Source organism: Triturus cristatus, chromosome 1_1, assembly GCF_964204655.1.
Source record: "Triturus cristatus chromosome 1_1, aTriCri1.1, whole genome shotgun sequence".
NCBI lineage: Eukaryota > Metazoa > Chordata > Amphibia > Caudata > Salamandridae > Triturus > Triturus cristatus.
Genome location: NC_140579.1, coordinates 576,711,148 through 576,730,057, shown reverse-complemented (window position 1 = coordinate 576,730,057; position 18,910 = coordinate 576,711,148). Strand labels below are relative to the sequence as shown.

The 18,910-nt window shown below is 45.1% G+C and overlaps 1 protein-coding gene across 1 annotated transcript in view; it reads left to right on the top strand.

Annotated features, from left to right (window-relative positions):
• Positions 1-18,910, top strand: part of LOC146870662 (receptor-type tyrosine-protein phosphatase V-like) — a 450,224-nt gene that overhangs the window by 205,512 nt on the left and 225,802 nt on the right. The window contains 1 exon segment of the mRNA XM_085643396.1: positions 12,208-12,480. Coding sequence (XP_085499522.1) covers positions 12,208-12,480 — 273 coding nt within the window.

Genomic DNA, 18,910 nt, shown 5'->3' with positions numbered 1-18,910 from the left:
ATCAATAAAGGTGATGACCTGGGTTACCGGTAGGTATTTTTAGTTGTCTGCATCCCTCACTGTCCAGTAGAACCTTATCTAAGCACTCCCTCCCTCTTTTTCTCAAGGTTGAGTTCGCTCTGGTGGTACTATCCTACCAGGGTGGGGAGAAGCTGCCTATGATGAAGCATGCCACATGATGTGGGGGAGGCTTCCTCTTCCAAAAACATTGGTCTCTTGCTAGGGATTTTCATGTTCAAGTAGGGTATTGTCTGAGGAAAAAAGAATTTTGGTTAAACTCCTTCTGCAGCTCTTGCACTCTTTGTGAGTTGTTCTAGTGAGTAAGGAGGATTGCGCTGGCTTACTCCCATTACCCTGTTTACCTGTCTGAACTTTACTGGTGGCCCCCTCTGGCATACTGGATCAACGTTGCGTGGTGTTACGGATATAGTAAGACCTGCACGGCGCTCACACCACTCAACAAATGGCTCAGTGTATGGGGCGCAGTGTCCTGGCATACAGGGGTCGCCGAAAACAATCTTGCACATGGGTTATAGCCTAATCGGTGCACAGCCTAATCCTCCCGCCTCACACTGGGGTCCTCATGGTATGGCTCCCCACTAGACCTTGTTTCTGTCAAAGCTTTCCTCTTCCTCACAGAGCACACTCGTCTTGGCAAGCAGGCAGTTGCTGATGCTCCAGGCTCCAGGGCAGGCTGCTTGGCAGATTACACATTTTTGGCGACTCAACCTCCCTTTCTTATTGTATTTTTCCAGACACCATATGTGATTTAGGGTCTGGGTCATTGAAGTTTTATGTTGGGGTTCTGCTTCTTTTGAAATGGGCTCTTATCTTTTTCAGCTTCCTTCATGAGCGAGGTCTGCCTTAGCAGGCACGACGACAAAGCTGATTGTCCTCAACACAATCAATGGGAGTGTCTAGATTTCATACCTGGATGCCAGCACAGCGATATGTGCATCAAAAGGTTAATACCAGACCATCCGCCCTACTCTTTATGATTCCCTTATCCCCATACCCCTGCCTGAGATGTGTCCAGGCCCCTTCCTTGTGATCTATCACTGAATCAAAGAGCAGTATTTTGAAATGTAAAGGGAATCTCTTCCTTTTCCATCCAGTGTCCCACCTAGCTCACAGGAATGCAGTAATACACAAATCTGTGTGTTGGGATTCCTTTCTTCTTCATGTCTTTACCAGGATGGCCTGGGCTTCCCAAAATGGAACAACCGGATCCTCCATACAATGCACCATTGAAGGCACACTCCCTCGGTGTACTTTCACTGCACACTTTGGGTCCAGAACTTTTATCTCTACGCATTGTACTCTTACATGTACACATGCATTCAGTGCACACACTCAATCTGCCCACACTGTTTAGCACTGATGCTTTTCTGTCTTTAAACATGGTAAGCTCTTACAAACACGCACACTGCCAGCACACACACGCACTATGTATTCGCTGCAGAACCCTTTACCCTTCATGTATTTTACTTCATACAGACATTCAAACACCCAGCACATTTTTATCCATATATGCATTTAACAACCCCACATCTTTCATGTAATGAAAAAGTGCTACATCGAGCCTCTCTGTACTGCGCTACTGGTGCTGCACGGCAGATGGCAGATCTGCCCGACATTTCTGCTAAAAACTGATATTACTGAGGTATATCCCCGAGGCGGGGCCTGCCTGGTGCTGGGGCCTGTCTGACGAGGAGCGACCCTTACGAGCGCGGTGCGCTCACTGACCGCCCCTTTGAGATCACCTACCTGTGGCTTGTGAACTGGATAGTGGTCGAGCCCCCAATCGCTGCTGACGTCTGCCTGGGCCGGGAGTGGCGGCGCTGTGGGGGCCGTGCATGCTCGTGCCCCGGGCCTGGTGTTGCACGGCCTGTGACGGCCTTGGTGTGGCTGTCCTCTGACGAGCGCTCGGTGCTGCTCGCCTGCTCTCCTGGTGTGGCGGTGAGAGTTGGCGTACCTGGCCGAGTAGGGCTTGTTCCTGACACGACATGCGGAAGACTTAGCGGGCGGTCCGACTGTGTATGAGGCCTGCACACTGAGCGATGGGGACGCGGAGTGTGTACCCAAGGACGAGCCCTGGCCCGTCGGCCCAACCGTGAGTACTGCGTGAGGCGGCCCCGGAATGAGACACTGCCTCGAGACCGCTGCCCAGTGGGTCCGCTGCAAACACAATCGCCGAGTGCCGGCAAAGTACGGCATGGGCCCCGCCACTCTATACTAGAGTGGGAACGTGACCCGAGGGCTGATTGCTGAGGAGCGCCTACTGGCACAGCGTATATTAAAGGAAAGTGGCTGGAACTAGTAACCCCCGGACGAGGCGCTGTCTGGTGGCTGCAGCCTGCTGTGAGCGCTGGGAGCATTGCATGGCCGTCTAAAAGATGGCCGACGGAGACGGAGCTCTTTCTGTGGGCCCCTGAGGTTTGGGATCGCCATTGGCGTAAATCCTGAGTAAACCCTGGAAATCGAGCCTATCAAACAAAGCTACTTGCTTCATATTGCTATAATAGATTATTCCTTACCTGCATCCTGGATTCTCCGGACTCACAACATGGAGAGGCTTGAACCGCGGCCCCCCTCACCAGCCTCACTGCAGCGTTCCCGGACCCATCTGCGTCCGAGTGTTGGCCGGCGGCCGGCCAACCGGATCGGCCCGCTCCTAGCTCCTGAAGGCCCAGATCCAAACGGAGCTCCCTCAACACTTCACTGAGGGGCCTGGCTGCAAGATACAGACCGGCATCAGTAAAATAATTAGGTAAGGATTGTGCCCTCGCCCCTCCTGTCCCGTCCTGACTTCAATAGACTTTAAGTGGACCCTACTCCTCAATTTCCACCACGCCTCCCTAAAGACAAAATTTCTGACTTTCACTCCCCCACAGACTATTGTTATTAGATTTTATCATTTTCTTTTGGAGGTTAAATTCAGCACTGAAACCCCATTTTGAGCCCCATCCTCTGTCCCCCTTTTCAAAATAGCAGGTCTAACCCACTTACACGGAAACAGAAGAAGGACCAATACTCCTGACACAGATACATAGAAAAAGACAGAGGACTACGCTCTCACCCCACTCTGCCTATGGCTAGGGACATTTGACAACCAAAGAGTAAAATACATGGAATGAGTTATAGGATCAACCCCTGACCTGACTCATCATCTCTGAGTAATCATCTTATTTATTTGTGTTTGTTTACCTAGTTAATTTGCTCCAATTTTACGATGTAATCTGTTTTGCTATCTAATCTACTATTGATTTTAATTCCTCCCTTGTTTATCCTACTCCCTTATTTTATCGTGTTTGTTTACCTATTTAATGTGATCCATATTACCTCTCGAATCTGCTTTTACTATCTAATCTGCACCTGACTGTATTTCCTCGCTTGTTTGCACCCTTGCTTGATTAATCATATCTACCGTGCTTGTTTTACCTTTTCTAACCTACTGAACATCAGTGATGTAATTTGTTTTGCTATCAAATCTGATCCTGATTTTACTCCTCTCTTGCTTAACCTCTTGAGTGCCCATGACGAGCTGGTCTCGTCATGGGCCGCGGTTGCGCTGTGCCCATGACGAGACCAGCTCGTCATACACCCCGCCCGCTAATGCAACGGCCGGCACAGGGCGGGGAAAGGGGCGGGCACTCAAGGGGTTAACCCTACCTCCTTATCTTGCCCCCTATTTTTTTGACCCCACACTCTCCCAGCGCCCCCGCCCCCCCTTGGCTCCCAATCCTCCTCTCCTCCTCTACCCCCATCTCCTTAAACTTCCCTCTCTTCACTCTGTCTCCCTCACCCGTCCACCCAACATGCCCCTTCACAGCACTGACCATCACCCTCAGGACCTTACCCTCTCTAAACACGGCCCCAACTCCTGGAGCATTCTCTACCCCCAAATCTCTCCAAACACGCAAGGAAAAATTTCAAACACAACCTCCTCATCCGCAACCCTGAAACACTCATTGTTGATAACTATCTCAGCCTCACCTCCCCCATTATTACCAACTACATCTTCTACCCCAAACGCCCTTCCAAATTGAAGAGCATCTTCCTTCAACACCTCCCTATCTCTAAATCAACCAAAATGCCATATGGATTTAAAATATCCACCGCTCCCTCCCCATCCTTTCATGGTGATATTGATATCTCCATTTTCAAAACAGGTAACATCCTCATACAAGCCTCGCCATCCCACCTTTCTATCTTTGAACACCACTTTAGCACTATGTTTCTCCTCCTTAACCACTCAGCACCTAACACTTCTCCTCCTCAAATGAATAGAACCCCTCAAACCTCTTCCTCCCCCCCACTCTACCTCCACTCTCAACCTCCAAAAATTGACCTCACCATCTCCCTCCCTGGACCCCCCTATTGATAACGACTTCCCCTATCCCCAATTACCTACTTCTCATCCCCCACTTATCTCCCTCTCTCCCCCTAACCCCCTTAACCCTTACTCCTCGGACCCCTCCTTGAATAATGGTAGCCCCAAACTCCTGTCACCTACTTAACATTCCCCTCCCATGACCCGCCCTCCCCCTGTCCCCCAAACCTCCCTCCCCCTGACCCAACCACTCACGTACTCCACCGTCTTTTCCCATCAATCACCTATCACAACTCCTCACCCCCCTACCCCTACCCATCCCGTACACCCTCTGCTCCTCCCCATCCTCTCTACCCTCCCCCCTCAGGCTCTACCTATCCAACCCCTCACCCCAACCCCAAATAAACACCCATCCCCCTCACACCCCCTCACCCCAACCCCCAATAATCACACATCCCCATCACACCAATGTATTAGTTTCTCACTCGCTTCATGCCCTTTTATCCTCTCTGACCACATCACCTGAAGATTTATGCCCCCTGTATAACCTAACCCCTCCACTCACACTTAACAGCTCTGCCACCCATCACTCCATACCTACTACCCTATCTCCCCCCTCACACAGCAGGCCTCCATCCGCAACTAATCACGACCACTCCCTATCCCCAGACCTTTCTCCTCCCACCTCCTATGCCCCTTCATTCCTTCCCTGTACCCAGAATACCCTGAGCCTACACAACATCGTACTCGGACTACCTACTTTGACTACCGAACCCCTCACTCCTCCCAGCCCCGTCACCTCTCACCCCACACCATCTACCACATCTCCCCACTCACACATTAGTCCAACCTCTGCAAATAACACAGACCAAGCACTCCCGATACCTCCCCTCTCCTCAATTGCCCAGATCCTACACAACATTGAATGTGACCTATCTAATTTAACTACGGAATTTGCCCGACTCAGAAAAGATTTCTTCTTCCACAGCATCAGAACCCTCCCTCACCATAAAACCACCACCCTCCCTCCCTCAAACATCCCCAATAACAAACACAACCTTTGGAGATCGCTCCCTCTCCGATGCCGTAAGCATAGACCTCTCCGCACCTCGAACCATCTCTCCCCGTCCGACCTCGCCGACCTATGTAACTCCTACCTTCCTAATCTGCTAACCACCAACCCTCCACTCCCCTATGCCCCCATCCCTGTTATCACAGGGACAAATAGAACCCCCTCCTCCCCCAGACCACCACCTCAACTTACGCTGATCCACTCTTGCCCACCTTCCATACCCAACCCCACAGCACTGAAGTGCATGCTCGTTAACTGTCGCTCCGCGGTCCTACACGCCACGGAAATCTCGGAAACCATCCTGAGTGAATCCATTGATGTTGCATTCCTCACTGAAACCTGGCTAAATTACCACTCAACGAGCATACTTGACCGACTCTCCCCCCCGGGATACTCTATTCTTACAAAAGACAGACCTAACAGAGTTGGGGGAGGGCTAGCCATTATCTTCAAAAAGGGACTTCAGATTTCCCTTGTCACTAACCCAGGCTGCTACTCCTGCGAATACCTGGAAGCAGAACTGTTAACTCAAAACTCCCTCCCAATTCGTCTACACAACATCTATCTCCCCCCGGGACCACCACAGCCCTTCATTGGAGACTTATCGGATCTACTGCCGCAATCAGCATTATCCAACTCAAAAAATCTCTTTCTTGGGGATCTTAACCTCCATTGGAATGATACCAATGATCCCACCATCTCCCTCCTCACTACCCTTCTAGAAATCAACGAACTCAAACAACTATGCCAATCTCCAACTCACACTAAAGGATCCACACTTGACGTCATTCTGTCCAACGAAGATCTGACCTCCGTTACCAATATCATCCCCATTGACTGGTCCGACCATCACCTTTTTTTTCACCATTGCTCCTCTGCAAACCTCCCCGCCCCTAAAACTACCAGACTTAAGAAATTGACCAGAAACCTAAAAGGCATCCCCCCAGGTGTTCCACAATCGAAACTCCAATCTCAACGTCTTCTTATTCCCCCCTCACAAAATGCGAATGAGCTCACTGAACTATTTAACAATACTGTTACTGATATTCTTGACCAACTGGCCCGCCTAAACTCAAAAACTAAAGAAACACCCCCTCAAACTCTTGGTTTAATACAGAGATAAATAATGAAAGACGGGCACTCAGACTGTCGGAAAGAACCTGGAGACACCATCCCTCACCCTCCCATCTTGCACTTCTCAGACGTGCTAGATCCACGTACAAAAAACACATCCTCAAGGAAAAAGCATCCTTCTTCCGCACTCAACTTGATCGTGCCAAAAACAGACCCAGGGAACTCTTCAAAATCATCCAAAACCAAACTTCCCCCACACATCCAAATATGACAGCCTCATCAGACAGATGTGAAGAAATTGCCCACTTCTTCTCGGAAAAAATTGCCAAAATTGATCAATCCTTCCTTCCCACACAACTATCCTCCAACTCCCAATCCAATCTTGTCCTCACCTCTAATGCCTACTCCACATCCCCCCTTCCAGACGACACTTTCTCTCCCCTGCCCTCTATCCTACCGCTCCCCAGTGAGCCTCCTCACCCACCCATTTCCATACCTCCCCACCACTCCACAGGCCTCTCACCTTCCACATCTCCAGTAACCAACTCCCCTAAATCTCAACTTAAGAACAATGCCTCCTTGCTTAACTTTCTCCCCGTCACTGAGCTTGAAGTCCTCAATATAATTGACAATCTTAAACCGTCCTCCCACACAAAAGACCCAATACCCTCCAACCTTGTCCCTGCCCTTAAGCACATCATCACCCCATTCTGGACCAAAATCATCAACACCTCTCTCTCCATGGGCTGTGTCCCCACCTCCCTCCAGCTTGGACAAATCTCGCCCATAATCCAAAACCCCATTGCTGACCCCAATGACCTAAATAATCTCTGCCCCATCACTAACCTCCCGCTTCTCTCAAAGGTACTTGAAAAATGTGTCCTAATACAACTAGACAAACACATAGAAAATTTCAACCTTCTTGACCCCTTTCAATCTGGCTTCAGAAAAGGCTGCAGCACCGAAACGGCAATGCTCAATGTCATAGATGACATCCATCAATCACTTGACAATGGCGAAACCTGCCTTCTTATCCTTCTTGATCTCTCCGCAGCATTCGATCCAGTCAACCATTCAGCCCTACTTAATGTGCTTAGGACCCGTTTCGGCCTTAATGGCACCGCCTACAAATGGTTCATCTCTTATCTACAACAGCGAACTCAGCAAATCAAAATTCAAAACTGTCTCTCTACCCCCACTCCTGTCTCCCTTGGAGTCCCCCAAGGATCTATTCTCTCTCCCTCCCTCTTTAACCTCTTTATGGAACCCCTCACCCTCATTCTTAACCAAGCAGGCATAAATTGCCACCTCTACTCCGATGACACCCAAATCTATTACAAGATTAAATCCCATGCTGACATCTTACACCTGAACAATACCCTTACCAAGATCCAAACCTGGTTCCATTCCAATCATCTCAAACTCAACCCTAACAAAACCGAAATCATTCTCTTCTCCCCCAAAAATAACCCTCTACCCGTTCAATCTTGGATCTCTGACCTCAATGCACTCAATTGCTCACTCACCCTGTCCAACTCCGTCAAATCTCTTGGCATCACTATCGACAACACCCTAAACCTTAATGTTCACATCACAAACTCTGCCAAAGGAGCCCTCTTCACTCTCCGTCACCTCAAGAAAATCAAACCATTCATACCCACCGATGATTTTAAACTTGTAGTTCAGTCTCTTGTTCTGTCACGTAATGATTATGGCAATGCCATCCTTAATGGAATTCCCAAGGTACACCTTCCTCCGATCAAAGCTGTGCTCAACCTTGCTGCCAGGCTCATAACGGACTGCAAACGCTTCGATCATATATCCCCGGCTCTCAAATCTCTTAAATGGCTCCCTATTGAAGGCAGATCTGCCTACAAAACCGCCTGCATTACTCATAAACTCCTCCACCAAACCACTCCGCAGTGCCTCTCAAAGAAACTCCAAATTGCGGGCTCACTTGACCTCTGAGAAGCACCAACTCCCTACTCCTAATCCTACCTCGCTCCTTCTCTGGCAATGTCCCTATTATCTGTAATGCCCTCCCAAAAAACCTGCGCTGTAATCCCTCCTATTCTAGTTTCAAAAAAGACCTCAAAACCCACCTCCTCAATTATTATTGGGGTTCCTAACCTGTGTCCTACTCCTGATCTCTTATCAATCATACTATATTTGTTCAGTAATATATACCCTGTTCTCCTGTTCACCATTTACCTAATTACTTAAATGTATAGCTCCTGCCCCTGTTAATTTATCTTGATCTGTATAATGCTCATGTTGTTTGTACTTTGTATATTTCTAATTTTTGTTGCGCTACCTTTCATATGCTTTTATACCCGATGTGCCTTATACTATCCTTATCTTGTAAAGCACTCTGATACCTCTGGGTCTAGCCAGCGCTATATAAAACCTTCAAAATAAATGAATAAAATAAATAAATGTATTTCTGTTAGATGTACATGCACCCAGTACATATTTTAACCACACATGCACTGCACAGTTCTGCTCCATCCTTGAACTGTATCCTTCCCAGACACACATACAACTAATGCAGAGTCACTACTTAAGCATTGCACTGCACCACTCCACAACTTACCTAACGTAGTCCAAGGGTGAGTTAAGCACACAGCAGGGGAACTATGGAAAAGGTGAGTGTGTCTGTAGCCCTCACTTCAGTATCAAACTGTAAAAAGGTCCTTTTTACTACTACTGATTACTACACAGCATGCTGCCACCACCGCGCTCGTACTGCTAAAATCCTGGTGAAGGTGGTAGCTTTCCACCACTATGGTGGTAGGCTTTGGGCACGCATCCCAGTGCAACAAGACTGCAATCTGTTTGACAGGCCTATGTCATGGTGCACACGTGTGATCCATGTTCACCTATGACAAAAAAAATCAGCATTAGGGATCAAGACTATACTACTGTTGATCACTCAGGGCAGGCTTACACATCTCTACCAAGCAGAGGACTTTTCTGTACCAACAACACCCCTTAATGACTGCCCTTTATCCCTAACTGACTCACCAATGACATTCCATCATACCGCAACAACATGCCACATTGGGCAGCATCACCCACTACAAAGGCCAGTCTAATACATTGGGTCTGGTGACGAATGAGTCTATTGGGGCTATTTTGACTGAAGTTAAAGATGTGAGTTTGCTCCAAGCAGTGGACTTATTTCCAGTGACTGAGAATCAGTCATTTGGTGGCTGCAGCAGCCTAAAGGGTTTGGCCTACCAAATGGATGTACCAAATGAACTTTTGATAGGAAAAAGCATGATGGAAACAATTTTCATGTGTATCAGAACCTGGTCACTTCTTAATTATGCAGTTCGTTTTAAAAGCACAGAGAGCCTGCTTGGTTGATGAACAGTGTAAGTTGTGATGGTCCCAGTGGGATAAAAAAACGCAGTGTTGGTTCTTTAATATGAGCTTGTTTTAGTGTCTTGCTAAAGACAGTCTTAAATGTTTGTTAGCAGGCTCTAATAAGATGCAGTACAATGCCCGGTAATATACATTGTCATGTACAGCAATAGTATGCAAAAGACACAGATGGTGTATATACATATGTTTGTAAACATGTATACTTTGATTCGATGCATGAATTCAGATATGTGCATCACTTTGTACAAATGCACATATTGCTTATGGATAAAAATATATATCCTTATGTTTATGCTTAATAAATGTACAAATGTATATATCACTTATGGTTAACATATATACACTTATAATTTATGCCTAAAATCTATATAGGTCATAACTTTATAACATCTAAGTATTTGACTACATGCTTATGGATCTCTATTTATTATTATCACTCATATCACAACATATAAATATGATTATTCAGAAGGGATGTGTAAATGGTAACTACTCAATATACCTATTACTTTAAAAATCATTAATACATAAATCAAAATAATTAAATAATAAAAACAAATCATAATTAATGATAAAACCCAAACAATAAATAATATGGGTGTGTTTCTCTCTCTATATTTGTTTTTGGGGAGTTTTATATAGCGCAAACTAGACCCGAGACATCGGGTATCACAGCGCTTTACATGAGCACCAGTTTCATTACAGAGGGACACTTTCATTCTTGTCAGGCACGGGGAGATTAAGTGATTTGCCCAGAATCACAGGATGTTGAGCATCGTTGCTGAGACTCGAACCTGGTTGCCCAGCTTCGAGGTCGACCGCTCTAGCCGTAATGCTACATCCTCTCCCCTATATATATTTATACTTACTCGAGGAATGAAAATAAATATATTAAATTGAGTAAATGATATATGTATACACACACACATATATGTATTACTTTATCATTCTATATCATTATATTCATATACAAGTAGGTCAATACATCAATAACACATAAGATGAGTATTTGCCTATGGGTTTACTTTGCTATAATAGCACATCTGTCACAATGTGTAAATGTGATTATAGCACTTCTATCTATAAGCGCTTCACTATTAAAATATTGGGCAGCAATTTACAGCACAAACAGAAAGCCGGAGTTTCTAAATATCTATCCATGCATGTACATATGGGACTTTATCCAGTACAATTTTATATCCCCTAATTATTTTTCGACATGTGCATCATGTTAAAATCTCTATGTAGGTATGCCTCTTATGTGGGTCCTGTAGCTACATATTAATATATTTTCCTCCCACTGCAGAGAAAAAAAAAGAATCCCCACCAAACCTCATGAAATCCCCACTCTATGATGACTCCTATTCCTCGTGCAAAAATCCCTTACCGCCAATCTCTGACTCATACCAAACCTCTTTACTACATGAACTCCCAAACAACCCTTTCCAAACCCTTCCCTCATCTATCCATCCTTTATCCTACTCTTCCAGCTAACAGGCTCTCTGACTCATTTAACACCTCGTTTACCACTATGAACTCCCAAATAATCATTTCAAACTCTACCCTTCTCTGGCCAGCCTTTGTCCTGTTGGTCCAATGAACAAACAGACTCGCATGTCTACCACTCCCATCATGCCCAATACCAATTTATATTTCTCCCTACTAATCCACAACTAATCCACCTTTGGGTTCCGGAGCAACATTCTACTCGCTAAATAGCACTTCAATGTCTTGTCAGGGGTAGAAAGCGCTATATAAATACGACAGTCCTTCTTGATTAGCAAGTAGGTATGACTGTTGGCATTGTACTAATTTGTCATAGCAGTTGTTGAGCTTTCATGGGATACAAAGATTTTGATAGTCTATCATAATGGCCGATATTAACTCCAGAAGAGCATCTGCAAAATAAGGGGTGTATGTGCCGGGGAGCCAATAGATGAGAAGGAAGAAGGTGGCGGATTTTAAGCTTGATGTAACATTTTGCATAGGATCTTCATCAGGGAAGTGATAAAGTTCTACAAAATAGTTACATCCTTTTAGGAAGTGGTGCAATATATATTCACAATTCTAAACTGCAGCCTTCCAGCAGTGTGAGCTATGTGTTGCAAAATCAAAATTTCTAATTTGATTCCTGTTTTGGATAATGTTTACAGTTTAGTGGTATCGATTTCCTTTCAAGAGTTGATTAAATTGTTATCCTAATAGCATCTTACATGAATTCTCTTATATGTGAAAAAAACTTTCGTCAAGGAGGAAAATGCAATCTCACTCATCTGTACTTCGAAATGTCTTACCACACAGGATTTTTCAGGATTTAACACTCTTTCCTTGATTCACACAGACCCCTTAGCACCGTCTGGTGTCCAGGTAAATAACTTGGGCAGCACGAGCAACCTGCATGTATTCTGGGAAGGAGTTGAGGGGGAGAGAGACAGCTACCTGGTAATCCTATATGATAGTCCGGCCAACCACATCAAGAGGAAGGCCTCTCTTGGTAGGGGCACACATAACTACACCTTCTCTGGGTTGGCATCGGGGAGCAAGTACAGCGTTGAGATTTCTGCCATCGCAGGACCCTATGCATTTCCAGTAGCAATTGTCACTGACTGGACATGCAAGAACAGCGCTGGTTTCAGTGTGTGAATGAAGGTGAAATTAAGGGTGGTTACAACAGCTTTACTACCTACTTCTTCCATTTAAAATATTATGTATTTATTTATCCCCTTAATTATGAGGTTATTTTTTTCTTTGAGAGTTGCATGATTTCGGTTTGTGGCAAATAAAAGTGCTATAGATCAGGGTGAGTGTGTGCGGATGAGAGGCTACTATCCACTGATGAAAGCTACATGCTCACTCCAGATGCCTCTAGTATTAGACAAGCGGTTCACACAAAGAAACCTAGATTTGTTTCATGGGAGATTCATGTATTTCATAAAAGTGAATGTGGTTACCCAAACTGTTCAATTTACAGCCACAAAATACAGAGTGGAGACTAAGCAAAAGCCCTGAGATATTTTTGTATAAAATCCCTAAAAAATACTTTATTGTCAAATAGACACATACAAAAGAGAATTGGGGTTGTAAACCCTAGTTGTCGTTGACAATAATGAAATCCTACTATCAAGTCGTCTTTTCTTTCTCCAGCGAGAATTGGTGTCGATTACCAGTGGTTGTTTCAAGTGGAATTTTATTAAATGCCCATTTCCCTAAAATCATTATACCCACATAACATCTTTATCTATAACATTTGGACTCATTTAACTTTTAATCAAGCATCGTGGTGTGAGCTGATTTATTTTTATTTAATCAGTAATTTGTGTGAACACTTCATGAGTAATGCCATTTTGGCAGGACAGTGCTTACATTTTCGAGTCCACTGACCACTTCTGACATTCCGTGCAGGATGGACGTGTCAAAGTCAAAATTGAGACTGCTTTCATTTCTCTAGTAAACCATATGTTCCTGGAAACCTAAGCATTCAGATGAAATATCCCGGGTCTTTGTGTAGCATACCAACCAAAAATAACTGATCGTCAGGCATTCAACAGCAAATTTGGCTAGCTGCAGATTTGAAGTGTTATGTTATGTTTGTTATGTTATCTGTTTTGTAGAGCGCTCAAATCACCCTGGGGCATCTCGGCGCTGACTAGGAAAGTGTACTGAGAGTTTGTAAGCCCGGATTAAAAATGGATATCACCATTAAAACAGAAAAGCTTTCAGCTGTTTCCTAAAAATGCTAAACATTGGGATTTTGCACAAGGCTGGGGGGAGCTCATTCCAATATCTTGGCGCAAGATATGAGAAGGCTCTACCCCCAGTGCGGATGAGGCGGATTTGAGGAACCTGGAGGAGAGCCAGAGTACTGGATCTGAGTTTCCTACAGGGGGAGTATTTTAATAGTTTTTTCCGCAAATAGAGGGGGCCTCTTTCATTCAGCGCTTTATGTGTGAGACAACAGATCTTTAAAAAAGATCTCTTCCTTGCTGTTAGCCAATGTAATTCCCTTAACAGAGGAGCTGAGGCGGAGCCTGCCAGACGATTTAAAATCATTCTCGCTGCGGTCTTCTGTACTACTTGGAGTTTGGCCAATAGGGTCTCTCCCACTTCTGCCAGCAAAGCATTACCGTAGTCCAGACGACTGATGACCATTGCCTGGACTAGAGTTCTGTGGTGGGAGGTGGGCATGTAAGGAAACATTTTCCTAAGAAGCTTCAGACCTTAATAACACGAACTCATAGTAGCCGCGATATGATCCTTCATAGTCAAAACCCAGTCCAGTATTAGACCTAAGTTTTCTACTAACTGTTTGGGGTTTGGTCCGATGGTAAACATAAGCTGCGTATCATCAGCATATGAGATGATCTCAAAACCCAGCTGCTCGACAATCCTTGCCAGCGGAGCCATATATATATTAAAAAGAGTTGGACTTAGACAAGAGACCTGCGGAACGCCCTTGTCAAGATGCATTTTTGCTGAAGAATAGGGTCCCAACATGACAGTTTGGGTTCTCTCAGACAGGAAGTGTTTGAGCCATTTCAGAGCTGCCCCATTGATACCACAGGAAAGAAGTCTCTCCGCCAGCTTAGAATGTAAGATGGTATCAAAAGCTGCGGCGAGATCTAGAAGAATCAGAATTACTGAGCCTCCCGCATCTATAGTCTGTCTGAGAGAGTCGGTTACTGCCAAAATGGCAGTCTCCGTGCTGAAACCAGGCCGAAAACCCGATTGCGAGGGATCCAAAATATGGTTATCTTCCAGGTAAGAACTTAGTTGTCGATTGATAATACTTTCCAATATTTTACCCAGCAGCGGGCGGTAATTACCAAGAATTGAAGGATCAGCAGTGGGTTTTTTTAATATTGGGTGAACAAATGCCTCCTTCCAGATGGCTGGAATAGTGCCTGTATGGATGGAATGATTAAATATATCTCGGATTACCGGGGCACAGCTTGTGGCTAGAAGCGCCATCGTTTTTGGCGCACAGAGATCTAATGGTGACCCATATTTAGCCACAGCAAGGCCTTTTGTAACCTCCTCCGTTGTGGTTAGTTCAAAACTGTTTAAGGAGCTGGCTGCTATCTTATCCTGCTCTTCAAATTTGGTAGAAGATACAAAGTCAAGAGCGGCTGGTGAAGGGAAGTTCTCATAGATTTTTGATATCTTCTCATGAAAGTAGGTCGCCAGAGAGTTACAGAACTCCTGGGATTCCATAGGCGCCTGTCTACAGACTTTAGGAGACACAAAGTCCCGTACTATGCCAAACAGTGTTTTCGGGGAGTTGCTGGCATTTTCTATATGGTTGATGATAAACCGACGTCTGGCAACTTTTAAGTTCAGATGATATTTGGACAGAGACTGTCTATAAAGAAGTCTGTTTTGATGAGTCTTACTAGTGCTCCACGTTCTTTCCAAACGCCTGCAACTGGCTTTTTCCATTTTAAGTTCCACCGAATACCAAGAAGTGGAAGGCCGCCGTTGAAGGGAGCCCTGTTTTTTTTGCGGTAAAACAGCATCAAAGGCTGTTTCTAAGGCGATATTAAAAAACCTCCAACTTTTTGGATACTTCCATGATGTTAGTTACCGGATTTGGGGAAAAAACCTCATTGAATGCCTCTAAGGAGAGATTGTGCCAAGTCCTACGCTGTTCAGGATTTTGTCTAATAGGTCGTTTAGAGCTCTTCTGGCATGACTGCTGAATATAGATCGTGATCATAGAGTGATCTGTCCATGAAAGGGGGTCTAGGGGTCACATCTCAACTGGTCTGTGTTGGAAAAGACCAGATCTAATAGGTGGCCTGCTCTATGAGTGGCACCTTCAACTCTTTGGGTAAGTCCCATTAGTTCGAGAGAAGAGAGAAGTTTGTTAACCTCAGGATCAGCAGGATTTTCCCCATGGAAATTAAAATCTCCGAGCAAAATAAATTTGTTTGCAGCGAGTACATGTAATGCAAGATGTTCCACCAGGAGATCTGTAAATTTGGCTCTAGGTCCCGGGGGCCGATACACAAAGGCACCATATCAGCTGTCGGAAGAGGACAAAGAAACCTTAAAAATTCCTAATTCCAAGCAATCATTGCTGATATTAAAAACCCACTTCACATCCAGGTGATTTTTAAAAGCAATGGCAATACCTCCTCCTATTTTAGTCTCTCTATCCAAATGAATAAATTTTTAATTCTCTGGTATTGCCAGGGTAATCATAGGGTGATTTGAGGGGCACAGCCATGTTTCAGTAAAAAAGCATAAGACAGGATCATGCGAAACAATCCAATCATATCCCATATTTCAAATGGGTATTTAGCAAGGGATCTAACATTACACAAAATATTTTCTGACTCATAGTGACTGGCTCTAAAGCTTTACCGGGGACTTGGAAATCTCCTGCAGATATAACCATTTGAAATTGACAATGATTGCAGGTAACCGGCCCTTCTAAGGTGTGCGGGAGCTTCTGAATGCAGTTCTCATGAGAGCGATTATTCACTTGTGCACACGTTTTGATTTCAACTAAGGATTCAGCTGAGTAGTATAAGGAGACTGGATGACGAATATTTACCTTAGTAGTGGCAGCGTCTCTGGGCTCGTTTGGGCGCGGACGGGCGCAGACGGGCTTGCCTTTGGCACGCCTTCGGAACGCCCGCTGCGCCGTCTGCTGTGCATACGCGTTTGCATCCTCTTTAGTAGAGCCCGAGGAGCGAAACACTAGCGCGCTAATTGCAATGTCCCCCCAAGATGTCTGCCCGCTCCTGCGATGGAGTGAAAGCGTGTTGTCCCTCTAAAAACCCAGCACCTAGTCGGCTGACAGATAGACAGGGACCGAGATTGTCCAACAAAGCAAATTAAAACGTTAGTGAAATTTTAAGATGACATGCGGCGCAATTTAAAAGAGAATGTATCTACTCCAGGCTTCCGTCTCAGGAGACAATTACCTAGTGCTGTGCGCACACGTTTGCTTCCTCTTTTGTAGAGCCCGAGGAGCGAAACACTAGCGCGCTAATCGCAATGTCCCCCCAAGATGTCTGCCTGCTCCTGCGATGGAGTGAATGCGTGTTGTCCCTCTAAAAACCCAGCACCTAGTCGGCTGAGAGAAAGGCAGGGACCGAGATTGTCCAACAAAGCAAAATTAAAACGTAAGTGGAAGTTTAAGATAACATGCAGCGCAATTTAAAAGAGAATGACTGCCCTTCCGCCTCAGGAGACAATTACCTAGTTGCCTTAAATGGTTTTTCCGTGAAATGTTGTTAATTGCTATAATTAGTTGTTCTATTTTGTTATTTTAGTCAGCCTCCTTTGACCCGTTTGGAATATTTCAACATATTTTCGTGGAGGGATAACTCAGTGCTTAAGCCGGCGGTTTCTGCTGGCGCACCAGAATTTAATTATCAACATCGGCGCTTATGACAGTCTGCCACATAGTGGCTCTGTCTGTCCAATTGACGGATTAGCACAGCTACAGTTGTATATTAATTCAATATACATTAAAAATGACTAATGCCTGCCGCCCAAGCCATTCTTGTAGCTTTGGGGCCCTGGAATATTCTGAATTCTCACACTTTTAGGAGTGTGATGCTTTGTAGTTGTGTTGGTATTATCATTGGAAGTGCTGGCAGGGGCAATGGGTAGCACAAGTTGCAGTGGGTTTATGATAAGGTCCCTGGCACATTTTTTTAGTTTTACCAATTAAACACTGGACTATATGCCTTTCTACTGTGAGTCAGTGCATCTTTCACCACTCTGGAAGGGTCTTCAGATGGGCTCTTTTTTAGGTCTCGCCTGACCAGCGCTTTAGCGCTGCTCTGGCGAGACTTATAGTAAGCGCGTTTTGGAAGTGCAAACAGTGGCTTTGCAGGCCTCCAACTACAGTGCATGTGACCCGTCCGGGCGCGCGCACCATTTGGCAGCCTGAAAAGCACTGCCTGATCACTTCGCGGCCCCTTTGATGTCCGTCAGTGAGTCGCGCGGCCACTGAGGACATCAAAGGGCACACCATTTGCACTGTGCCCGCCCCCACTCCCTCCTCGTCAACTTCAGTGCGCGCTTGTTTGCCTCGTTACTTGTTAGGAACTCCACGTACATTTTTCGTTCTCAATTAATATAATTTGATTTTGCTTCCAATAAAAAAAAAACACACATTGCTGTATCTAATGATCCCACTGTATTTACACTGGAGAAATGCCAGAGAATTTTTGTGGGAAATTATATACATGCTTTGCGTTAAGAGAATATTTAGCCCTGCTAGCTTTTTGCTAAAGGAAAAAAAAAGGTTTTCGCATAGTTATTCCCAGACGATACCCTCACCAATATAAAAGCAACACATGGCAGTGTTCTGGCATTCCACTGTGTTCTGTCAATAATTACATCGGAAACCTTTGAAAGAAACAAGTGAAGCTTACCCGTGAAGGGTGGCATTCAGCATGCAAGCTCGGATAAACTCAGCCAGGTTTGCAGTGTCAGTGTGGATATATCGCTGGCCTGCCCCCTTGTTTGAACGCTGCCACTTTCAGGGAATGCCACCTAATATTGAAGTGAATAATGACTCCATGCCTTTTATAGTACTTTTATTTTAGTATTAACCAGTTGTATAGCGCTTAATGGCACTCTGAATTGGTTCTTATATCACACGCGTCCATGGCAAATTTCACTGACCTTGTTTTAGTAACTTAGGGATAAAATGATGTCTAGACACGGTTGTGGCCTCCATATTGCACTGCAGCTTCGGCAGCAGTGGCGTTACCCAACTGACCTACAATGTTTCTTTACTTTAACCTTCTTTGTTCATGGATGTTTTTATGTGTTCACTCCCTATGTTGGGTCAAGTACCTACGTTATTTGCTCATAGATTGGCGAGTTTGCGATTAATTGACCTCGAAAATTAGTTTCATTATTCACTGATATAGCTTTTAAATTTTGTTGCTATGTAGCCCAAGAAGCATGTTTAATGATTTCTCTCTTGGTTTCTGTATGTTCGAAAGCCCTTTGGTGTAGAGTCCCACGTGACAATGCTGTTTAGGTCTCGCGTGAGAGATTTTGTAAGAGCGAATTTC